Source organism: Zootermopsis nevadensis, unplaced genomic scaffold, assembly GCF_977971745.1.
Source record: "Zootermopsis nevadensis isolate Lab colony 2312 unplaced genomic scaffold, Znev_1.0 Znev_ptg000048l, whole genome shotgun sequence".
NCBI lineage: Eukaryota > Metazoa > Arthropoda > Insecta > Blattodea > Termopsidae > Zootermopsis > Zootermopsis nevadensis.
In genome coordinates, this window is record NW_028259180.1 from 79,787 (window position 1) to 106,185 (window position 26,399).

General features: G+C 38.6%; 1 protein-coding gene and 1 long non-coding RNA gene across 8 annotated transcripts in view; one reads left to right on the forward strand and one right to left on the reverse strand.

The window, feature by feature from the left end:
* Nucleotides 1–1,600: 1,600 nt before the first annotated feature.
* The window catches only part of LOC110831087 (stalled ribosome sensor GCN1-like), a 29,565-nt gene continuing 4,766 nt past the window's right edge, over nt 1,601–26,399 (reverse strand). The window contains exons 5-15 of one of the 7 annotated variants that reach the window (XM_087360805.1): nt 23,773–23,996; nt 22,196–22,450; nt 18,844–19,056; nt 17,765–17,908; nt 12,264–12,905; nt 11,263–11,504; nt 10,527–10,759; nt 9,062–9,299; nt 8,022–8,135; nt 7,062–7,333; nt 1,601–3,726 (exon numbers count right to left, since the gene is read on the reverse strand). In XM_087360805.1, the coding sequence (XP_087216931.1) occupies nt 3,624–3,726; nt 7,062–7,333; nt 8,022–8,135; nt 9,062–9,127 (555 nt within the window). In that variant the 5' untranslated portion in view covers nt 9,128–9,299; nt 10,527–10,759; nt 11,263–11,504; ... (3 more) ...; nt 22,196–22,450; nt 23,773–23,996 and the 3' untranslated portion in view covers nt 1,601–3,623. Of the gene's footprint in view, nt 3,727–7,061; nt 7,334–8,021; nt 8,136–9,061; nt 9,300–10,526; nt 10,760–11,262; nt 11,505–12,263; nt 17,909–18,843; nt 19,057–20,218; nt 20,399–21,481; nt 21,765–22,195; nt 22,451–23,772; nt 23,997–26,399 lie in introns of those variants that run through there. The other 6 variants (XM_087360804.1, XR_015538687.1, XM_087360806.1 and 3 more) reach the window with 6 other exon arrangements.
* LOC147871553 (uncharacterized) lies at nt 21,265–25,063 on the forward strand. Its single transcript, XR_015538691.1, has 3 exons — nt 21,265–21,431; nt 22,989–23,117; nt 24,708–25,063. It is a non-coding gene; the product is annotated as an uncharacterized LOC147871553 (long non-coding RNA).

Genomic DNA, 26,399 nt, shown 5'->3' on the forward strand with positions numbered 1-26,399 from the left:
TTATGCATCGGCTTTGACATTAGGTAGGACTCACTGGACATACGTATTCCTCCGAAATATATCCAACATCGACTTTTTCACCGCCGTGAGAGCCTCATGTATCATTTTGTTACTTCATATTTGTTTTATATTTCCCTGGAAACGGATGTACATTGAAGTGGAAAATGCTCCGATATGGCTAGCGGTACTTCGGAAATCACAGAAATTTTAAAAATAAAAAATAAAAATATTATTATTATTATTATTATTATTAAAGTACCATACCAATGTGATGCAACTGAAGGGGGTATTAATAATACTGCACTTCCGGATGGCCTGGCTTCTATACCAGGATTTACCACTAGTATTACCCGTGTCGAGATTATTGGCCACGGAGAGCAATCTGCATATTTATTTACTGCTTATTTAATGACGTTATAAATAGCTCAGTTTATGTAGCATCGAATGTCAGTATGATTAATGACTAATAGATTCAAGACAAAGTGGAAAGGAGTGGTTATGAAATATTTTGGGTACTGTCTCAAGATTATCTCAAAGGGAATGACCAAACACGGAGTCTGATTTATGCAACTGGATTCCAGATTGAGAATCGAAGCCGGGACCTCACAAATAAAATAGAGTGCCAATCCTTCCGTCGCTAATTTCTGCGTTGTAGGACCCTTGGTATTTTCAATTACAAAATAGGTACGAGTCCTTCAGAACGGGTTAAAGTTATTTTGTCATTTTTCGCAATACTGGTCTTAACGGTGGAACATTATATTGATTATGCTGAAAAATGGGGTACAGAATGTGACATCGACGATAACTGATAACAGGAAATGAATAATAGTTCTAGAGCAATACAGAACAAAATGGTTTAATATTGAATGGCACACTGATGATGGCACAACAGGGCTGAAAGGCGTATGTCAGAATAAGTGACAAGTGCGAATAAACACTGTTGGTAGGTACGCGAGGTCAATACAATTAATTTCAAACCGCACTGTATAAAAGGGCATAAGACGCTGAACTAAACTTGCTCGATTTAATATTACCTCGTACTAAATACAGGGAGAAAGTATAGTTTAACTCCTCAGCGCCTGAACGCGCCGCAACCCAACTGACCTGAACGTTTCGCGGACAACATGAAAATGACATTATTGCATTTTCAGCGCGTATACTGCACAGGAAACAATGGAAACAAGATTGAAATGTTTATAAACAAGATATCTGCCACTTCGCATACCTCATTGTTATTTACATTAATTTACTATGTACCGTCGCATTGACGAGCCGGGATAGCTCAGTCAGTATAGTGACTAGCTACGGGCTGGACGGCCGGGGTTCGAATCCCGACGGGGGGGGGGGGGGCAGAGGAATTTTTTCCTCTGGCCTCTGCGTCCAGACCGGCTCTGGGGCCCATCCAGCCTCCTCCACAATGGGTACCGGGGTCTTTTCCTCGGGATAAAGCCGGCCGGGGCGTGCTGACCACTCACCCCCATCTAGTGCCGATGTCAAGAATGAGTAGGAGCTATACCTCCACTCCCCCCCAAGCGCCTACATGGCGTATAGTGGGACAAACTTTACTTTACTTTACCGTCGCATTGAAGAATCACACAGCTCAGTAGGAATCTGTTTATTTCTTCACTGTACTTTCGTTAAATATTCACCATATCGAAAAACATTACAATAGAAGTTACAGAATCTAGAAGGATATTTACTTTAAGCATTTAAAAACTTTCGTAAGAGGAGCCATTTTTGAGAAAGTGGACAAGTTCCACGCAAGCTTTATGCTTGGTACGGTTTACACTCACCTCGAAAATATAACACAGATCTCCTAGCACAAAAATTCATCCAATTTTGTTGCACAGGTTCGAAGATCAAACATGCACAAACAACCTATAGTACACTTTTGGTAGTATAGTATTTGATGTTCTCACTGCGGTGAGTGCGAAGATTGGTGTCTTCTGGGTTGGAGTGCTTAGTGGTTTTGTAGAAGTTTGCCGACGTTTCAGAGGTCTCTGCTACCCTCATCAGGGCACTGTGATATAAATTATAACACTCTATACAACAGTCCGAAATACGTTTTACAACAAATTTCAAAATTTACTGGTTCACAAAAAACTCTGTCGCTTTATCAGATGCATTTCGGCAACAGAGAGCGTTCCCGAGGAAACCAACAACTGTTATCCAGCGGACAGCAAAGTGCAGGTCAGGATCACCGTTACAGTCTGTTCCGTTGGTCAGACTGACGTCATCTCGGTGTTCACTGAGGCACTGGCAGTGCTGGACCACTGCAGAACATCTAACATTGGGGCTAGTGACCGTTTTGTGGCAGGGGTTACAACAGAGTTGGGCCAGTGACAACGAATCACTACGCTGGTATTTACTGTTTCTTAACAATATTTTGATAAATTTACGTTGAGGTTAGAACGCAGTCTGAATGTTTCCTGCGATGATGCTGGGATAAGCCGCCTGGGAGCTGGAAAATTTTCGTAACGAGTGCGTCCGCAATATAAAAGAAAAATAATATCAGTGATTCAATCGACGAGGATTAGATGGGCACAAGATGTAGCACGTATGGGTAAAATGTGAAGCGCGTAGATATTTTTGTCTCTCTCCCCTTGTCTATTTCTTTTCAGCCTCTTTTTCTCTCTCTCTCTCTTCCTGTTTACCTCGCTCACTCTCTTACTTTATTTCTCTTTCGTTACACCTTAGTTCTTTATTCGAATCCTGACACGGGTTTCGTAATGTCTACGCAATAAATATTCAACCGCTAACTTTAAGATGATTGCTGCCTGTGAGGAATCGACATTACTGAAAGTGTACTCGATTAAAATCAGCGGTCATCCGGGTTTTAGTGCCGTGTAATTTTGTAGGTGGTTACCAGTGTTTCGCGGTCCAAAGTTAAGGGCTTCATCTGTGACCCGGTACGTGGCTAGTCTCAGGGTAAAAATAGCATCGCTTCCCTATTTTCTTTTCCATAACCCACATACAGACTGTGACCGTCAAGAAAATCTCCATTACAGTCTGAAGGTATTGTTTTCACTCCACCCAAACCAAGATCGTACTCTTGTAACATACGATAAGTATGCAATACTGGAGAAGGGTGGGGGAGGTCCTTAAAATTTCAGTTGGGATACTGAAGAATAAGCTGGACCTTGGGGAAATCAGTTGTATCAACGCGGATAATGTTCTCCTGTCCACTGGACAGACGCCACATTCAGGATGCATAATTACCAGGCAGCTCGTTAGTTGTTTTGGTATCAGAGTCATAAATAAATATTTTACCCCGTCATTTGTTAATCTGCACTGTGCTGTGCCGCATTTTGGCCACTTCGGTTTCCTGCCCGAAACGACCCGGAAATGGTCTTCAAAGCAATATTTGAATTTCCAATTCATATCTGCTGAAAAGAAAGAACTGCGTAACAGCCATTGTAGTCTGCTTAACATAACAATTACAGAGGAAGAGGTTTACTGTTACTCGTTTGCGGATAAGTAAAGTAAGGTAGGCGGATGGGGTTGAGCGGTCAGTGTCACGTCCCAGCCACAGGCATTGGTGTCCGATGGTAAATCTCTTCCACAAAAATGCAGTTGCACAAAGACAGCGTTATTCCACGGCTCTTACTTATAAGCCCTTATTCTCACGGCAACAGACGCATCCCATCAGCAGGACCACCGACGTGACGAGGAAGGCAACTGCTATGAACGGCGTAAGAGTTGTCCATAATGTCACGTTCTCCGCGCCTGCAACACAAAACAACAAACGCACAATTACAGGAGTTGTCCTTAGTCTCTTTAGGTGGCAAAAGGCTGCAGACCGATACAGAAAGAAATTAAATTCACCCGAAAACATTCAGTATAGACTCGAATGTAGTCACGAGGGGCATTTTAGTAACGCGGGCAAAAAATTAAGCGCGTTCCTGACCATCGCGACCCACTTTCAGAAGTGTGTAAGACGATGCAATTTAGCGACCATGTGACTTTCTGCAAACAAATATTTTAAAGACATAAGAACGAATGTTGTGCTGGAATCGTTGGTCTGAGTTCAGTCACTATCAAGTCTGTATGGAAAAGTCAAAACGAGAACTTCTATATCAGCTCAATGTGGTTAAGCTAGAGAGAAAGAAAGAAATTAATATGTGTATAGTCTACACTAGTATAGATTCAGACTACACATGTCGGATACGAACTAACATCAAAGTTTCGCATCATCGAGCAGAGTAATGTAACTGTCGGAGTAAGAAAATCCAGAGCAGTTTGCAGATAATCTTATCAATATGACTTCAGATAATGACTATTAAGAAACCGTGTCGTTAAGCTCATAATTACCTACGGGAGCAAGGCACAATTGCAGTTCGTGCTTACTATTAATATTATAAATCAGAAGAGTGTCAACGTAGAGAAATCTTTCACAAGAAAGTAAGGCACGCGGTTGGAAGAAAATCAAATGTAATTACCAACAGCACTACACTGACGAATGCCACAACTGCGCCCGCCCTCGACGTCCAGAGAACTCAATGCAGTGAAATGGCACTTCTGCTTGGTATCTACAAGAAGCAGTTTTTATCACGCAATTTCAGCAGGCCCCACCTATTCCAAAAATTCGCTGATTCAATCACAATCACGGTAAGAACAAAATACTTTTACAGAAACCCCTTCTATTCAATTAGACGATTTATTGCCTTGCGAGCCCCAATTTCCTATTCCCAGCGCCTCTTTGGCCAAACTCTTAACCCTATGGGGTTTATCCTCAGCGATATGACTTACTTCTAGGTCTTCCTACGTCTCTTTCTTCTCAGTGGGCATATTTTATTGGACATTTTAGCGTCGTATTCCTCTTCATTCCCTCTGTAATTTTTCTTATATTCTCACATCTCAGCTATCAATTAAGTTTCTTATTTCTGCGATTTGTAGTTCATTAAATTTGTTTCAAGCAGTGGTCTAAGATCTCTCGTAGGCGCAATCCTCGTACTCTGACTACCTTCCTTATATCCCACGTTCTAATTCAAAAGAGGACATGAGGGTTGAATACAATAGAGTGTAGCCCCACTGATATTTCTGTTCTCAATTGCTTTCAAAAATGTTGAAAACAATTTATTTAATTAGAAAGTGTCAAATTATTAAAGTCACCTGAGCAACTTCATGCTACCCTTACAGAACACCTCCTGTGTAAGTTCTGTTTAGCCTTTACCAGGAGTCTATAAGAATCCATTGAAATATATTACTGAATTTATTGGTGTGTTAGTGCTCTATCTTATTTTGTGTGTATGCGTGTGCACGTGCATTGACATTAAATAAAAATTAACTGTAAGTAAAGAAATATTAAATCCAGCATGTATATTTCATTCACATACTCAGAAATTTTTGTACATTTATTGTATCTGAAAGTGAAACTTTGATTATTTGTAAACAATTTTACTGATGCTTGGATGAGTGTGAGCCCTGCCAGACTTTCCTTGTGCTCCAGCACTTGTCCCACAGCTGCTGGCTGTCTATCTTTTGTTGTCAGTAAGCTGCATTGAATTTTCACTTTTTGTCTGTTTTTAATTATGTGTATTCATTTACATTGACTCTTAAAGTAGAGTGGATTTAATTCTGTATTCACTGTTGTATGGTATTTTTTCCCTATTATTTACAGTATCATACGTTAATAATCTCAAACAATACAGCCCATCCTCGAGTGTATTCTTGTTTGTGTGTCTTATTGGGGTAATTCTGAAAATTACAGCTAGCAGGGCTATAGTTAAGAGTCAACAAACCAGCTTCTTCTTCATCATCTATTGCTCTCTGGTCCGTATTCGGTCCATGGCCTCCTCAATTGTCCTATTCCTTCGGTCCGTTTGTCCGAGGTTTAGGTTTCGGAACATCTTCCTTTTTATGGTGCAAGGTTGCTGGCCTTGCGACCAACCCGGAACCTGGAGGACCACGGTACCTGTCTTAGTCTGACCTCTCCTCCTCGACTAATCTGGCTAGGGAGGCCCTACCAGTAGCTATGCTACCGCCAGCATAGCTCTTGGGGTCACTGAGGTACACAAGCCCCACCACCACGACAAGGTGCAGCTAGCAGGGGTATAGTTAAGAGTCAGCAAACCAGCAGTGTGTGGCCTTGTAATCCTGGGGTCTCGGGTTCGATTCCCGGTGGTGCCCGAATTTATAACTTGTGTTGGGCAAGGCCGTGGTCTAGGCAATACGGAGATTTCCTCCGTTGCATCCCAACAATTACTCCATTCACACACAGAAGAAGGCAATGGATCATCTGCCAAGAACGTATATGAACAGGTCCCAGTCCGAGAAGAGAAAAGGATGGAAGGATCCTGTTCATATGGACCTGTCGTCAGACAGAACACTTTAAAAAAAAAACATAAATCCAGGTGGTAATAAATTTTATTATAATTGTTACCTTCAGCATGTGCTGAGGAGAACATTCAGACCTGACAGGAATGAAGTAACACAAGAACGGTAGAGCGGCACGAGATGTTGTTCAGGGGAAGGACCGACGAGGCAATGTCAGGTCAGGCCCATGTGGACATAACACCCAAGAATGTTGCAGAAGTGGAGGAAGCTGTGTCTGTGGATAAACACTGCAGCATTCATTCACTAGCAGTGCAATTCAATGTATGCATCAACACAGAATCATGTGATGCCTGGGATATTTTAAGGGGTGCACCCAATAGGTCCAACAAAAGCTACAGCACGACACTACTGGTGGAGCATTTGCAGTTCTACCAGACAGAGGGCAGTGATAACAAGTGATACAGCCACTTTGAACCCATAGCAAAAGCTTTAAGCATGTAACAGAAACATCCATCCTTCCCCCACCACAAGATATTCAAGTCCCAACAATCTGAAGGGAAGGTCATGCTGACTTGTCTGATATCACACGACTGCTGATGCTGGTGTTCATGGACCCTAACATCACCATAAACGACTAATCACTAAAGAAACACAAGGAAAATATTTTCTGACACTGTTCAGTATGGCTCTGCATACAATGCATTCACATACACAATACATTTAAATGAAAGAAAATTAAATATAAAAAACAGCAAAGGATAATATATTTGGAAACATGCACTCACTCTCTCTCTCTCTCTCTCTCTCTCTCTCTCTCTCTCTCCACCTTCACAAGCAGCAGTACAGGACTTTCCAGCACTGCAGCCTTCACATTCCACTTGAACCGATCTCCAAGAATACGGATGAGTGGACCCGTGATATGAACCACAGATGGCTGGAGAGCTTGAGCACTGGTCAGTTTTATCACTTCACCTAGGCCCTGTGCAGCCTGCTCTTTTATCTCAGGAAGCCCATTAAGAATAGCTTCACGAAAAATAGGAAGAATCGGCATGATGCCCTGCAAACAGAAAATGTAATCAATGGCCAATTTTTAGGCGCATTTGTAAATGAGAGTATGCATTTCAATCACGGGAAGCCCCTATAATAAAACCTTTCAGTTTATCATCAAAACTGAATGCTCAGTTTACTCCTATGCTCACTTTGAAGTAAATAAATAAAACAAAAGTCAGAAATTTAGAAAACAGTGATAATAACAACACTAACAATATAGCATCAACAATACAACTCTCTATTTAAATGCGCTAACTCAACGGCTACAGGAGAAAATTATAGATAAAACATACACAAAAAACAGAAAAAAGTGAAAACAAAACTAAATTAAATACAATGTCAGACAATGCATCTGGCATCCCAAAGGAAGGACCTAAAATCCATATTTCTATCCAGTAATTTTTATGGTGGCAATTTCCTATGCCTGTCATGTTTAAAGCTGTTACTTCACGGTTGTTTGACTCTCCATCATGTGTGCGTGGCGCCACTGCTGACAGTCCTCTTACTGGTAAGAGAACGCAGCTTGTTTCTTTGAACGCGTTCAGTCAGAGGATAGCGTAAGTTGTGGGCTCTTATGTCCTTTCAGATAATAAAGATTATTACTAGGCCAGATTTTAGAGGTGTTTCAATTTTTCATAAAAAAACAAATTGTGAATTGTAGATATAGCATACCTCAACATATGACAATAATATACCTTTGGTAAGCAAAAGCCAGGAAGCAAATCTTGTCCTTTTAAATCACTGACAGCAAAACGCACGGCCGGTCGTATGTCCCCAACATGAGTGGTTTGTTGGGAAGAGTCCAGAGTCTGTAAAACAAAAAGTATTCCAGCATAATACAGGAAGATTGAAAGGGAAGATTCGTGTCTACAATCGGAATACATAAAAAAATTTATATGCATTTCTTATAAGGGACATACAGTATTTGGATAAATACGGCATTAATCTTATAATGTTAGAAAATCAAATATGGCAAAAGTAAAATTTTTCTGCCTCTATTATTAAGCTCCACACCTTAGACATGTGGGGTGGTGGAGGTATATATCCATTCTTCCGTGTCCTCAGCAGTAGATAGAGGTGAGTGGCCAGCTTCATGCACCAACCACTTTACCTACCCCATAGGGAAAGGTTCCCTGGTACTTACCCACTGCAAAGGATGCTGTGTGCACCCTAGAGCCAGTCTGGATGCAGAGGATTAGGGGAAATTATTTTTCCCCTGCCAGGAACTGAACCTCTGTCATCCAGCTTGTAGCCAGTCACTATACAGAGACTGAGCTAACCCAGCTCCTCATAAAAATTAAATCTGAGAATTTAAATTAATCCCTACCACTTACATTTGCATAACCTAATTATTACACAGCATTCCTTAATTAAATAAACCAAACTGAATTACCAAATAAACAAATTAAATTTTACCTGTTGCTTTATATGGATATGAAACTTGGTATCTCACCCTAAAAAATGTATACATCAATCAACAACAAGGTGTTAACTGATGCACATACAATATAAGAGGGAGGGCACAATGCTTGGCACTCTTCATTAAATCAGGGAGAATAAGATGGGCAGGACGTAAACAATGCATGGGAGAGGTATGAAACACAAAATTTCATTCAAGAAACCTCAGCGAAGTTACTACCTGCGACACTTTGGCACAGATGACAAGACAATATTAAAATGGATATTAAGACAAAAACAGCGATGAGATTTAAATTGCATTCAACTAGCTCTGTACCTTGGTAACAGCACTGAGAACTTCCCATGCCATCTGAAACACATCAGAATTTGAGTCTGTGAACATAAGTATTAGGCCTCGCAGAAGCTGTGGCACATACTGAGAGTAGTCAGCATGAATGAGCCGACAGAAGGCGCAGAACGTCGGAGCTCCACCTTGTCTGACCGAGTGGACCCCATCAGCTGGTCCATGATTGTCCGAATACCAACTTCATCCGTCACTGACAGTATTCCAGCTCCTGCAGACAAGACCAACAACCAGGTTATGTTAAGATATGCATAAGCTGCACTCAACTTGAATTATCCGCCTGTTGTGAAAATGTAAAATAAATTAAGTTGGCCTGTTATGCCGAGGTCAGCCTCCACTCAGATTCAATTTCTATAACTTCAATCAAATTATCTTAATGTCAAATTTCTTCCCTTTAGCTTTCCTCCTTCTAGTTTCAATTCCCTATCAAAACACTTTTCCTAACCACATAAGTATATGATACAGAACAATCTCAGTATAATGAACTTCTGTGGACAGACAAATTATATTCGCTACAATCACATCTCATTACAATGATAGGCAATATTAATGAATATGACTGAAGTGTAGTTTTCTGAACGATTTCCAGCAACACAAAAAGTGCAATGACTATGTGCAGTTCGTTACAGTTATCTCTTTCCACCTTCTCATCACAGAAAGTGATCCCACATTCACATTTCATGCATAAATACAGTGTTACGCATACAGATTCATCTGCGCCAAAATGAATTCTATAAATTCCCGGTGAAACATCTTTTGAAAGCTGTCACCCTATCGCCGAAGCTGTGGTCCGAGCATATAGCAAAACACTTCACATACACTTTGAAAGGAATTTATATCTGTCCGCAATAAGTTTCACAACAATAAATTTCGTAATATGCTAAGCACCACTCCCACTTCTAGCATATCACTTTCATTCTTATGAGTTTCAACAAGCAATGCTTGTAAAAAAAACCCTTCTTTGATACATTCATAAACAGAATTATACCCTCCCACATTTTTCATATCCAATAATCTGTCTAAATATCAGATTTGTTGTATAAAGTGAAGCTTTCGTGGCGATGGAAGTTGATGAAAGACTCTCGGGTAACAAACCACCTGACGCGGCTTGGCACCCGAGAGTATTTCATCATCAGATGTGTTGTTTGCGCTGTAAGACCATGACTCTCCAAAGTCATGAGCTTACCAAGTAAGACAGCATGCTCTATTCATTTATTTAGTAGCCTACATTTATGAGTGAGATCATCAGATGTTTACCTGAGCCTGTGTTTCTGAAACAAAGCTTCTCATTCATTCTAGTAATAATAGCATCTTGAAAGTGTTTGCAGTTTCATTAATTGATGTCACATAACACCAGCCTGTTGCTGAAAAAGGGAGGCAGACTACAGATGAATGACGTATGCGGCAAATTGCATTGACGGGTTAAATAATGGCTCACCTGGGCCTCATGTGTTGTGCCTTGGGCCATAGACAGAGCTGCCAGAAGTGCAGATAATACTTTATAAGAGCTTCGCCTGCCACAGAGGCAAGAATTGATAAAGCCTTGGTGTTTACTCGTGGAGGAGCGATAAGCTGTGGAACAAGGTACGGCAGAACCACGCGTGACTTTATGGCCGTCACCTGCCGTAACCCCTCTAGCGCGGACTCTGCAACCTTCGGGTGTGGGTCAATCTGAAAAAGAAAAAGTTTTCAATACTCCTTAAAACAGAAACTGACATTCCTTCCCATATGTAACTTGCAACTATAAAATTTTCACCAAGCAAATGGACTCTAATCAGAGGTATTTATGCACTAGTACCACTGTAGAGATCTATAATGATTAAAAACACACATTTCCCTTCAAACATCTGAATTTACTCATTTTGTTATCCATTTCCAATTGCTCTTCGTATGAGATCCACACAGAAATCTTGAAACATACAGCTAAATAATATACAACTGACCAGTTGAAATAAGTATTTGTGCAAAACACAACATACGAAAAATATCATGACTGAAACTCACATATTTAACCTGTGTAACAACACTGCCCCCTGCCCTATCTTCTTGTCTACCAGTGAATATGGATGCCAAAGCAACGTATAGGCTTTAGCTTCATTCTGTCATGTAACACAAATAAAAGACAAAAGCTATTCACCCAGAGTGACATTAAATCTGAATTTGCAATGGCATACCAAATGGTTGAGCATTGCCGGAAGGATGTCATCGAGTGCTCGGCCTCACTTCTGGCAGCGGATCACACAGTGGGCACCATGTCTTTGCTGGTAGAAGCCATTATCTCTGAGAGACCAATACACACTCCCTGTCTCTGATCTGGTTGATCCGACTCCAACCCCTTCACCAGAATCGGAATGATCTCTGGCAGCACCCGTTCGCCTAGTTTCCGCACTAGATCTCCTAAAGTACGGGCTGCAACCTGTCACAAAAACAAATAAAATTGCTGATAGTTCTGACAGTTATTATTGAGTAAAGTGTGCTGCCTAAAATCATACCTTTTACGCAGCTCTTAATTGTAATAGTTAAAAAATACTTACTGCAGATCCTTGCTTTTGATACTGAAAAATAAACCTTGTGCTTTTTAGATAATTTATAACACTACTTTCTACACTTATACATCACAAAAACAAAAGAGAGGAGGAATGTGGCAACATAGTTCGAGATACTAACCCAGAATTTGAATCGTAAGACCAAGGAAAACCTGTGATACAAACACATCCTACTATACAGTGACATTTAGTAGTAGTAGCAGTATAGGATTTATAGATGCAGAACTGGCTCAAGATTGTCTCTAACAGCTGGTCTTGATAACATTCTTTTAATATAAAATCAGGTACTTGGTATTGAAGAAGCTGTAATTTATTGTACTGACCAGAAAAATAAGCGATTATGAAGCACACGTTTTACATTGTATTCAATTAAATACAGAATACATTAAAAACACTTTTCAAATAAATTTATGAACCTTAAAAAGAAACATAATCTTCTTCCTGTATCTACTGTCTCTGCAGTAAGCCATCGATTACAATGAACCAATTCAGGCTACAATGAAACTCGTTCAAAAGCCAAAACACTTCACTTCTAGGAAATCAAATGGTTTGGAACATGAACTATGAGAATGATCAGACAAGAGCATCCTACATGTTTGATTATGTGATAAAGCTCAAGTGTAAATTACCTTAAGTGGAGGTGAAGAGTCACTTGATAAAGTGACCAAAATGTCTGCAGAGCACAGGTCTTTGTTTTTACAATACTGTGAACAGCGGTAGAGCTGACACCTGTCACCACTGTACAATGACTGTCATTTACACGTACGAACAACGTGCACAATCTTACACATTCCTTTATTATTATTATTATTATTTAGTGTTCTGTCTTACGACAGGTCCATTGCTCTGCCCAAAAAGAGCTCTCCAGTTTTCCCTATTCTCGGCTTCTCGTTTTAATTCCTGGAACGTCATCTTCTTTCCTTGTTTAAGGTCGTCGGTTAGCTGTATCAGTCTTCTTCCCAGTCCTCGCTTTCCTTCAACCTGGTCTTCGGTGATATCACTCAGTAACCCATTCCTTCTCATAATATGTCCCAGCCAGTTAGCTTTCCTTCGTGTAATCGCCTGCAGAATGTTTCTTTGCTCGTTGACTCTCCTCAATACTTCTTCGTTGGTCACTCGATCCGTCCACCTGATCTTCTCTATTCTTCTCCAACACCACATTTCAAAACTCTCCAGGTATTTCTGTTCCTTCTTCCTGAGTGTCCAAGTCTTCCTTTATGGCAGTCTAAGTCACGCACCTTCGGAGGTCTCGCAGTTGGTTCGCACACAACCTGACAAAAGAGAAATCACATACTAATTACAGTATACATACGGTACTAGAATATATTTTCACTTTGTTACAATCTCAGTAAAGGGAATCTCAGTAGTAAATATGGTGTTTAATGACTGAATTCATTAACTCTGACTCCAAGTCTTCTCATTAGCTAAGTGCGTAATCCTACAGAATTGACACACTTTCAGTTGCCTCTTGCTGTAACCAATAACAATGCACTGTGCATATTGTTTCAATTACCAGGACCTATTCCATTTTAAGTACCACTAATAATACAACAATAAACTGATAACTAGTAGGTACTGCTGTATTACTGAACATTACATTTTGAAACTGTAAATTTCATGAAAAAAATTTAATAAGTAGCAGTAGTAGTACACAGTTTTAAACAAAAATTTAATGAAAATTCAATGATATGTGTTAACTCCATTAATTGCAATAATAGTTTCGTAGTATTTTCATATAATTCAATTCAATTAATTCAATTCAATTAATTTATTTACGTGTTTGCCAACAGCAAGAAGCCAATAACAGGCAAACACTGATAATATATACAATAATAGTGAAATAAAAATTAAAAATATTACACAAACGGATTAACTAAACTTATAAATATACAGTATTAAATATAACTGCCAAGTACAGGCAAACCCAAAATAGAAACAATATTAACACAGAGCAAAAAATGAAGGAATATAAATAAAAACAAATAATCCACGTAGGGAACACTAATATAATTGTAAAACTTTAAAAAATATAAAAAGACAGATAACCAAGCTAGATCATTTCCCTTGTTGAGAACGTTCGCTCAAGGGAGACAATGTTTGTGCTAAATACGTCCAAAGATTTACATACGTCATTTGCAGCGATGACGCACCTGGCTGAAGGACTATGCCTTAGTGCACTGCTCACACTAAAAGTAGAAAATTCTCTTATTTGCCTCGCCGGCACACGTAAACCAACAGCGTCCATAATGGAATGGCAATTTATTTTGCCCTTAAATACATTAATAAGAAATAACGCATCGAGATGTCGTTGTCTGGAATAAAGTGTTCTAAAATTTAAAGTAGATAGGATCAGTTCATATTTTCGGGGGATATTAAACTGGAAAAATCGGTAATTGCATAAACTGGCAAATTTTCTTTGAATATTTTCTAATTTATTAGAATCTGTCTGTGTAAGATTATTCCAAACGACCGAGGCATACTCAAGCTTTGACCTAATTAAAGCATTATATAAAACAACAAGGCTGTCTAGAGAGGAAAAATTATAAGTAATAAAACGAATAAGCCCTAAGGTCCTTAGTGCCTGGGAATGAACACAATTTACATGACAGTGAAAATACAGTTTACTGTCTAACAAAACACCAAGATCTTTTATACAATTTGTACGCAAGATTAAAAAGTCACTAACAATGTAATTAAAATGGATACTGTTGGTTTTACGTGTGAACGATATAATTTTGGTTTTCTCAATGTTTAGTTCCATATTGTTATCATTACACCACTCATGTACGGAATCGATATCTGCTTGAAGAGCTCTGCAGTCATGCACAGATTTAATATCGTGATATAGTTTCAAGTCATCGGCAAATAAGAGAAATTTAGAATACTTAATTTTGTCGCAAAGGTCGTTAATAAAAATATTAAATAAGAGAGGTCCCAAGGTAGAGCCTTGTGGAACTCCAGATAACACCGCGTAGAGAGAAGAAGACTGTCCTAAAATGCGAACAAAGGCAGATCTGGATGATAAATAACTTTGGAACCACTTGACATAAGGAGAAGATAGTCCAAATTTATTTAGCTTTTTCAAAAGAATAGAATGCGGGACTGAATCAAAGGCCTGCCTAAGATCAAAATACACAGAGTCGATCTGTCCCTGTGAACAAACCGACGGCTGAACATCATTAAGGTAGGTAACTAAATTGGTTACCGTAGATTTTTATTTACAAAAACCATGTTGACTGGGGTGTAATTTGAATTTGAAATAAAAGGAAAGGTGATCATGAACAATGCTTTCAAAAATTTTGGAGAGGTTATTAAGGATCGAAATAGGCCTATAGTTAGATACTAAGGCGCTGTTGCCTTTCTTAAAAATCGGCACAACAGCCGCTCGCTTCCATAACAAAGGAAAGTTCCCACTAGATAAACTAAGGTTGAAAATATGGCGTAAAAGAGGAGTTAAAATCTCAGAACAACCTTTTATGACGAAAGTCGGGATTTCATCGGGTCCGACGCATTTCGTCGAACGGAGATGACTAATTGCCCGCGTAACATCATCAACAGAGATACGAGGAATATTCAAAACATCAGAATAGGCGAAGTCAGAACTAGTCGTAACATTAACGCAAGAAGGGGAGTTAAAAACAGAACGAAAGCGGTCAGCAAAAGCCTCAGCGATTGCCTGGGGTTCCGTGATAAAACTGTCTCCAACTTTAATTTGTGTAATCGACTGGTCTTTCTTTTTGAAATTAGAAATATATTTCCAAAAGTGCTTTGGTTGGGTTTTCAAATTTTCTTCAATAGTTTTTAACCAAACCAATCTATCTGATTTAATAGTCAATTTAACTAGTTTACGATAGTGAGAAAAAACGCTATAATGATAATCAGATTTAGATTTTTTGAATTTCTTAAGAGATGCATTCTTCTTTCTAATGTAATAGACAAGAGTTTTGGAAAACCAATGAGGAAATGCAGAATTTCTGGGTTTTACAAGGGGAATAGCTAGACTGATGGCCTTCGACACAGTAGCCGTGAGATTATTAACTGCAGCATCAACCGAGCTTTCATTAAGAACGCAAGACCAGTCAGAGTTTTCTAGGGTATGGAAAAGTAATAAGTAGTCTCCTTTCCCGTAATTGCGTCGAGGAGTAAGCGAGGTATGTTGATAGTCAAGACTTAGTTTAAGATTAATACAAAATTAATACCATTTTATAGTGATTCAAAGTCCTATAATAACAATTGAATGAAATGAAATGAAATACATCAAAATTCCTATTCTACACAGTATCGAAACCAGAAAACATCATTCTCACTGCTGTGAAAACCTTTCATCTCACATGGTATTTTATGTTTAACACAAAATAAAATATTCTTTATCCTATTAAATACAAGGTATTAAAATACTGTACTACTGAACAAACTATATATCTTGAGCAGTAAGGTAACTGCAGGGTGGCTGTTGCGAATTCAAAACCTAGCAATGGTTTTCACGAAACCATCTGGGCACACGCGAGAATAGCCTAGCTCTGTGTGGCTCCGGCTCGATCCCAGCGGACAAAGAGTTGAATTGTGGCACAGGGATCGATAACATGGATTACTCACTGTAAGTTTAAACAACATTCAGTCTTTGTGGAACGCTATTTACAACAGTAGTACATGACGAGACAATTATAAACGGTTGTTGAGAGGAAGCAGTCACGACTTACATTATAGCACCAGTATGAATGATGACATCTGTCAGTATTAATTAATTTCAGATTCTGATTAGAATATTAAGCATACTCTATGTATATGTCATCAGGCACCAATTTTTGTTATGATTTAAAATCATTTGTCTGGTTTAACAGACATCCAAAAATCCTATCCAATTATAAATGCTATATAACATGTTCAAAAAGTTTTGCACCTGCAAGAACCAGTTACAGGTATAGCAAATTAAAGCATATTTTTTTAAAAAATGGCTGTCCATTTCAAATATAGGAATACAGCATTTAAACCAGAGGTTATCAACCCACAGCCCCCCTGATGTGTTTTGTACAACCCATATGCATTTTTGTGATCTTCTGGTTTTTATCAGTCTGTATGATAAAACTGGTTACAACCAAGATTAAATACTTAGCCGAATACAACTGTTGACTTATTGGCTACATGAAATGCACAGCGAATTTTGTGATTGGTAATAACAGTGGCTACATCACAGTACTTGCATGATGGTGGCCCATGTAACATCATCATTTCCTTGTACTATTAACTTCCAAAGACAAAGTAAACATAGCAAATAGACACATACATCTTTTATATAGGGGCTTCACATATGAAGGCATGCCTTCAGTGCACTGCTGACATTACTTGTCCAATTTGAAGCAAACAATCTCAAACATCATTTTATTAAAAGACATAAAAGCACGGGAAATAGAAAAGTTATTCAGAAATATTTTTTGTGCCTTAATGTCCAAGTGCTTAAATTGTGTTGTTAATTCTGTTTCCATGGATGAAAGTACAGATGCTACAGACACTGCGCAGTTAGCCATTTTTCCTTGTTGGGTTGAGGGAAATATTCAAATCATGGCAGAACTGGCTGCGTTAGTCCCCCTTAGGGACACTTCACAGACACTGCTTTGCAGAACACCTTGAAGACATGTCATGTCTGCCCTACCTACATTTCAGTTCAGTTCAAACCTTATTTCTCTATACCCCTGCTAACCTTTAATATATAACAAACCTTGTTGGCACTATGAACTCTCTCCGGGTCACAATTAAAATCGCGTGAAATGCTGCTACAATGCCAAACATCCAATACTAATTTATATTTATTTTAATAAATGTGACACAGAGACACGAAGTGAGCACATGCTGTTGGAAAAATGGTGCCGATAGACTTGCTCGACGCAGGGTTGCCACAAACCTCCAATTTGTAAAAAAACGCAATATCTGCGAAGCGCAATAAAACGAGGCATGCCTGTATATAAAAGACACATAATAAAAAGTTTCGAGAGAAAGTAATTTAATTAATGACTGCAACTTGTATTTTAAAAAATTCAACTCTTTGGTAATTAGAAAGATATGTAAAATGCTAAATGTAGGAAATAAAGGATAAGTTGTGTCTGTGACTACAATTCATTCCATGAGAGCGTACTTTAGGCTCTAGGATTAGCCCCATGCATTGTAGACGTATAGCACCGGCTGGAGGATCGTAGCTTCACACTGTAGTTGCTTTACATCTTGGGGAGAGAGATACCAATATCCACCGTAGATGAGACTGGGCGGCCCCAGAACCATTCTGCAAATCGTGGCGAAGAGCAATATATGAAACAAAATATCTCCACACTATTTCTTATAGTAGAATTTGTGTGCTGAACTGTCATCCTAAATCATGAGCCTTGTGGGAGAAAATCAATCTATTTATCTCCCAGGTAAAGACTGTGCTTAGAAACTTAGTGTTCATTCGTTTGTTTTCTCAAACAATAAGGATGTCTGATGCACTATTCAGTCCCTGTGTAAAGGTATGTCAGATCACCACGTCTAAACTTGTTCAGTTTAGAGATGATGTTTGTCTGGTATGTGCTAACATACAGGTTGTATTCAAACACTTCCACTTTGTAAGGTTTCTCCTCTGTAAAAGTAAAAAAAGAATTTACATTTTTCTGATGTCAGACATGACGAGTGCTACACAAGTAAGATTTAAGAAGTATATTTATGCTATGGAGAATAGTATTACATTCACTGAAGTAACATTTTCAATAGAAAGTAATGTGCCAGCTTGCTTTCTGAGTCTTTAAAGAAGAATCATTCATAACTTAATAAATATATCTTAGTTTGCTCACACTTATGTTTTGAACTCTATAGATGTAAAACGAAAATCCAGAGCAAAATGTGCAGATTACTTTCACACTAATGGCCAAAAGCAAGAAACTTAAAACAATCAAAAGCAGCTCTAAGGAACTACAAATCTGTCGCAATAAACAACGTAAAGTAAATTAAGCCATTAATTTGATTAAAGATGGCTGTCTTCTGGGTTGATGCGCCATGTAGTCTGGTTGACGCGATCACCATAATGATGGAGGCAACAAGGACCTCTGAAACGTCGGGAACCTTCTACCAGACAACACGGCGCAACAACCCAGAAGACAGCCATATTCACACTCACTACCATAAAAATAACAAATCCTACATAAATTAGATCCTTTGGAATCCTGTCACGATACTCAGACTTACTATGTGGGAATCTTCTGATGACGTGACGATCTCGTCCACCGAGATCTACACTTTCTATAGTACATGCTTAGGGATCAGTCCAATATAGTCTTCTAGCTGGGTAGTCTACTGCAGGTCCAGTTGGCCACTGTTCCATTGTATCCACAAGTGAATAACGCCCAGTTCCATCCATATACGCTGAATCAATACGACCATTCACACCGGAACATAAGCCTATGAGAAATAACAAAAAAATTCTGTATTCATAGTTGGCACATATCCTGCCACTGTATAATGACTGTAGGGTGAAACGGGACCAAGCTGAAAATCCTGAAGATAACAGACCACTAAAAAATGAACAAATAAGTTGCAGTCTTGAACAAGATATTGTGTGTTGTAGTGAAAGGGTTTTCCCAGCCTGCTAGAGTCGTTCAACTTCAGTAGTGAAGAGAAGAAATTATGTGCAAGAATGCAAGGAAACTCCAAATAGACCTGCTATAAACAAGCTGGTTGCTTAAATTGAAATTACTGGGACCATTATCAAGACGATTTGTGTGTACACACACAAACACAAAGGCATCCAAAACACCAGAAAATATTGCACATTGTTCATAGTCTTTCTCGACAAATTAAAACAATTATCAATATAAAGGATTTGAGGTTCTCATCATGACATATTAAGATGACTGTCTTCTGAGATGTAGCACTGTGTAGTCTGGTATATCAGTCAGCATCTACCAGACTACACGGTACTACAACCCAGAAGACAGCCATCTTCATGCTCACTGCCATGAGACTCTGAAATCCTACTTTTTTTCAATCAACATTTCCATGACCAATTTCTGAAAAATCAGTTTCCTGCACGTTTTTCTTATGGCTGGTACTGGCCAGTGTACTCTTCAAAACTCAACCCATATGCAATTTCTTCTTATAATACTGTTTACAGGAATAATCCGCAACACAACTCAAGATCTGAAGCTGCTATCGGCACCGATGAACAAGCTTCGGTTGGCGTAATGCAACAGTACCAAAGACAACTGCAGTTTTATAAACTGACGGTGCACGTACCAAAATTGTTTTCATTTGACTTGCACTCTCGAGGCTGCTGTGTTCAGGAACATGAAACGTGATTATGTTTGTCACATAATTTGGTAAATATATGCAATTAGAAGTCCAGCATCTTTTGGAAACAACCCGAACAAATGGTTCAGTGTTTAGCATTTAATGAACTTATGCAACAGTAATGCTGTAAAGTCAGTCTTCAAGAATGTTATAAAGAAGCGTGAGATTCTGCTGCCTTCACTAGAGTTTCACACTTTACAGTGCATCATTAACTAATTAATCTATGTGGTAGAAATCACCGATCAAGTCACGTGTGTAAAACACACAACTTTACCCAGTTTGACGGCCCACAACGATGTCATGAGGTCGATCCAGCTCGGTGTGTACGAGTGTACGTTTCTTATCTCCAGTTAATTCAGAGACCATAATCACATCAAGTCCTGCATCTACCTAATACACAGGCATGCCCACCCAGTTCAAAGCAATGCCCCTGTGGGTCTACCAAGTTTGATGCCTGAAAACAAACATATACATTCACTTCTGAAATGGCTGATCAGGAGACGGATGGATTCAAAACATTCTATACCATTTGCAGGTAAATGAATTCCCACTGCTTGGATTGTTGAAACATATTCGAGACAAAAATTCAGAATGAGCAACACAATGAGAAATTCGGAGCCCTCTGTGCAAGCAACATACTGCTCAGATTTTTCAAAACCTAAGAAAGTTGGACTTAGTTAAATTTCTGTCACTATAAAATGTTGGTGTCATGTATTCAAGAAATGCCTGTTTCAATAAAATGTAGTTGTAATAAATATACAAACTAACGTCATTAATGTGATAACCAAGAACGATAAATTGGTTATGTGACTGGCTACTGGCTATCCTCCCAAGTGAGGCAAGGCCTTTCCTGTTTGCAACCACCTGCAGAATGGCTTAAGCTAACCACTCACCACATTTAGTGACCTGGTGCCAAAATATTAGATTACTTCTCAACTCCCACATCTTCATTGCATGGTGCTTAGATTTACGAGAAACTTTAACTTCTTTAAAGTTTGTTGGGAGATGATATTTTTATAATTACCTTCATTATATTGAGATACAGTTGTGTAATATAGGGAAGGCAGAGGAAAAAGTCTCTCAAAGATATATCTTTGCAATGTAAAACAAAATTACAAGGCTGTCAATTTCGGAATTCTAACCCTGGAGAAACTTCAGAAAATAATGAAAACCTACAGTCGGGATAGCTTCTGGATTCAAGTCCCAAATAAAGATGGTTTCTGTAGCTCGCGAACTAAACCCAATAGAAGAATGGTACCATGACAAAAGTTTGTGTTTCGATAAGATTACAGACACCAAAACCACCTCCAACAACAATAATAAAATAAACAAAAGGAAAAACAACAATGTCTGTAGGCATAGCAGCAATAGCCATAACAATGACCACTTGGACCATTGTTGCTGAAAAATGTGAGACATGGATGAGCATGCTACAGCGTACCATTCAAATTTCAGGCTACAAAGTTTCACATCTGTTTAAATTTCATGTAAGTTACAGAAAAGTATCAGATCCTTAAAACACTTGCTAATCGCCTACCACAATGATCAAGTCATCTCGCTGCACTCTCCGCGACTGGGGTTTGATTCGATGTTGAGGACAAATCATAGAAATAAGACCTCCTGATCATCTTGCCGTGGTGGTCAGACCAGAATGTAGTTTGGATTTGTTACATCCCATAATATATCCACTGACTCCACTTTTTGACCACGGTCATTAAATGATTTGCTAAGGGCATAGATTAGAGAGTTTTCAACAGGTTTGTACGTATTCAAGTCTCTTAGATCCATTTCAGCAGCAACAATGAAGTGGGCAGGTTTTCCTGGAAAGCGCAAACGTTAAACATGAATTTGACGTAAGATGTGTCAGTCTTCATTTGCCTACATTTGGAAAGAATGAAAAATTACATGTACGTATACATCAGAATTACCTGCAGAAAATCAAAATCTTTTTACATGTACATATCCTCCTCTGGTAGACTTAGAAACCAAGTTTTACACCCATACAGAACTACAAGTAAAATGTTAGTTTCACATATTTTAGTTAACTTGTATTTAGATAGGATGAAAAAGAAGATTTTTTAATAAAGTTATATCTGATGAATAAAAATACAAGGGGATAAGTTAAGAGAGCACAGAAGCTGTCATCAGCAATCAATTAGACAAATCATGATGCCCCTCAGCCCTAAAATATTTCTGCGTTTGTCTCGACAGAAATGAGGTCTTGAAGACCTGATATTGAACTAAATGTTACCTCTCGCAAAACAAGTCCTGTTCCTCGATGTTCCTTCCCCTACGAAACCTGGAGCGCAGTGGCAAGAAAAGTCTCCTCCCTTCTTTTCTACACAGCTCTGTGAACAGGTTCCAAAATAACATGGTGGTAGAATGCAGTCTTCTTCATCAGAACTATCTCCAGAGTCATTAGATCCATCACAGCGGAATTTGCTGCTAACGCAGTTCTTGTCAGCACACTTGAATTGATCAGTACCACAGTGGCCAGACTGTCGACCTGCAAACAAATGACCATGTAGCTTGCAAAGATTCTACACAGATTCGTATGTGATCCTTACTAAGTGTAGCAGGCACATAAACAGAAATGACGAAAATTTCTTCAAACTTATGTCTCCCTGCTCCCTATAAAAAGAGAATAAATAAAACAGACAAAAGATAAAGGAAGAAACAATATAATTCGGTTCAAAATACGTACAATACCTTTAAATACTTATGTGATAAAGCTTTCTCCATCAAGAAATACAAATATAAGTTTGTATGATGTAAAACTTTCATGGCAACTAAGTATAATGAATTCTTCTCAGGCTACCGGCCATGTCAGGTCCCCAGGGTACTGAACTCCATACCCTCTGGATTAGGATGAGTGCTACACAAGTAAGAATTAAGAAGTATATTTATGCTATGGAGAATAGTATTACATTCACTGAAGTAACATTCTGAATAGAAAGTAATGTACCAGCTTGCTTTCTGAGTCTTTAAAGAAGAATCATTCATATATCTTAGTTTGCTCACACTTATGTTTTTGAACTCTATAGATGTAAAACGACAAATCCAGAGCGAAATGTGCAGATTAGTTTCACACTAATGGCCAAAAGCAAGAAACTTAAAAAACAATCGAAAGCAGCTCCAAGGAACTACAGATCTGTCGCAATAAACAACGTAAAGTAAGATATTGTAGATGTGTCATATTGTGATTTATTTAAATAGTATTAAAAATATATTAAAATTAGCCGTCAATCACAATATAAAATAATTAAAAGATTAAAATATCATTTTACGTTCCTTATCGAGTACTCGATTTACATGTGGAACATATACGACATGTTTCGACTATATATAGCCATCATCAGGTGTTATGTTATAAATCAGTAAATCAGTAAAAATCAGTAATTCAGTTGAAAAGTTTATAACATAACACCTGATGATGGCTATATATAGTCGAAACATGTCGTAAATGTTCCACATGTAAATCGAGTACTCGATAAGGAACGTAAAATGATATTTTAATCTTTTAATTATTTTATATTGTGATTGACGGCTAATTTTAATATATTTTTAATACTATTTAACGTAAAGTAAATTAAGCCATTAATTTGATTGAAGATGGCTGTCTTCTGGGTTCACGCGCCATGTAGCCTGGTTGACGCGATCACCATAATGATGGAGGCAACAAGGACCTCTGAAACGTCGGAAACCTTCTACCAGACAACACGGCGCAACAACCCAGAAGACAGCCATATTCACACTCGCTACCATAAAAATCACAAATCCTACATAAATTAGATCCTTTGGAATCCTGTCACGATACTCAAGACTTACTATGTGGGAATCTTCTGATGACGTGATGATCTTGTCCACTGAGATCTACACTTTCTATAGTACATGCTTAGGGATCAGTCCAATATAGTCTTCTAGCTGGGTAGTCTACTGCAGGTCCAGTTGGCCACTGTTCCATTGTATCCACAAGTGAATGACGCCCAGTTCCATCCATATACGCTGAATCAATACGACCGTTCACACCCCAGTCAGACCGGAACATAAGCCTATGAGAAATAACAGAAAAATTCTGTATTCATAGTTGGCACATATCCTGCCACTGTATAATGACTGTAGGGTGAGACGGGACCAAGCTGAAAATCCTGAAGACAACAGACCACTAAAAAATGAACAAATAAGTTGCAGTCTTGAACAAGATATTGTGTGTTGTAGTGAAAGGGTTTTCCCAGCCTGCTAGAGTTGTTCAACTTCAGTAGTGAAGAGAAAAAATTATGTGCAAGAATGCAAGGAAACTCCAAACAGACCTGCTATAAACAAGCTGGTTGCTTAAATTGAAATTACTGGGACCATTATCAAGAAGATTTGTGTGTACACACACAAACACAAAGGCATCCAAAACACCAGAAAATATTGCACATTGTTCATAGTCTTTCTCGACAAATTAAAACAATTATCAATATAAAGGATTTGAGGTTCTCATCATGACATATTAAGATGACTGTCTTCTGGGATGTAGCACTGTGTAGTCTGGTATATCAGTCAGCATCTACCAGACTACATGGTACTACAACCCAGAAGACAGCCATCTTCATGCTCACTGTCATGAGACTCTGAAATCCTACTTTTTTTCAATCAACATTTCCATTGACCAATTTCTGAATAATCAGTTTCCTTCACGTTTTTCTTATGGCTGGTACTGGCCAGTGTACTCTTCAAAACTCAACCCATGCAATTTCTTCTTATAATACTGTTTACAGGAATAATCCGCAACACAACTCAAGATCTGAAGCCGCTATCAGCACCAATGAACAAGCTTCGGTTGGCGTAATGCAACAGTACCAAAGACAACTGCAGTTTTATAAACTGACGGTGCACGTATCAAAATTGTTTTCATTTGACTTTCACTCTCGAGGCTGCTGTGTTCAGGAACATGAAACGTGATTATGTTTGTCACATAATTTGGTAAATATATGCAATTAGAAGTCCAGCATCTTTTGGAAACAACCTGAACAGATGGTTCAGTGTTTAGCATTTAATGAACTTATGCAACAGTAATGCTGTAAAGTCAGTCTTCAAGAATGTTATAAAGAAGCGTGAGATTCTGCTGCCTTCACTAGAGTTTCACACTTTACAGTGCATCATTAACTAATTAATCTATGTGGTAGAAATCACCGATCAAGTCACGTGTGTAAAACACACAACTTTACCCAGTTTGAGGGCCCACAACAATGTCATGAGGTCGATCCAGCTCGGTGTGTACGAGTGTACGTTTCTTATCTCCAGTTAATTCACATCAAGTCCTGCATCTACCCAATACACACGCATGCCCACCCAGTTCAAAGCAAAGCCCCTGTGGGTCTACCAAGTTTGATGCTTGAAAATAAACATATACATTCACTTCTGAAATGGCTGATCGAGAGACGGACAGATTCAAAACATTCTATACCATTTGCAGGTAAATGAATTCCCACTGCTTGGATTGTTCAAACATATTCGAGACAAAAATTCAGAATGAGCAACACAATGAGAAATTCGGAGCCCTCTGTGCAGACAACATACTGCTCAGATTTTTCAAAACCTAAGAAAGTTGGACTTAGTTACATTTCTGTCACTATAAAATGTTGGTGTCATGTATTCAAGAAATGCCTGTTTCAATAAAATGTAGTTGTAATAAATATGCAAACCAACGTCATTAATGTGATAACCAATTAACTTGTACATGGGCATAAAAAACCAAGAACGATAAGTTGGTTATGTGACTGGCTACTGGCTATCCTCCCAAGTGAGGCAAGGCCTTTCCTGTTTGCAACCACCTGCAGAATGGCTCAAACTAACCACTCACCACATTTAGTGACCTGGTGCCAAAATATTAGATTACTTCTCAACTCCCACATCTTCATTGCATGGTGCTTAGATTTACGAGAAACTTTAACTTCTTTAAAGTTTGTTGGGAGATGATATTTTTATAATTACCTTCATTATATTGAGATACAGTTGTGTAATATAGGGAAGGCAGAGGGAAAAGTCTCTCAAAGATATATCTTTGCAATATAAAACAAAATTACAAGGCTGTCAATTTCGGAATTCTAACCCTGGAGAAACTTCAGAAAATAATGAAAAACTACAGTCGGGATAGCTTCTGGATTCAAGTCCCAAATAAAGATGGTTTCTGTAGCTCGTGAACTAAACCCAATAGAAGAATGGTACCACGACAAAAGTCTGCGTTTCGATAAGATTACAGACACCAAAACCACCTCCAACAACAATAATAAAATAAACAAAAGGAAAAACAACAATGTCTGTAGGCATAGCAGCAATAGCCATAACAATGACCACTTGGACCACTGTTGCTGAAAAATGTGAGACATGGATGAGCATGCTACAGCGTACCATTCAAATTTCAGGCTACAAAGTTTCACATCTGTTTAAATTTCATGTAAGTTTCAGAA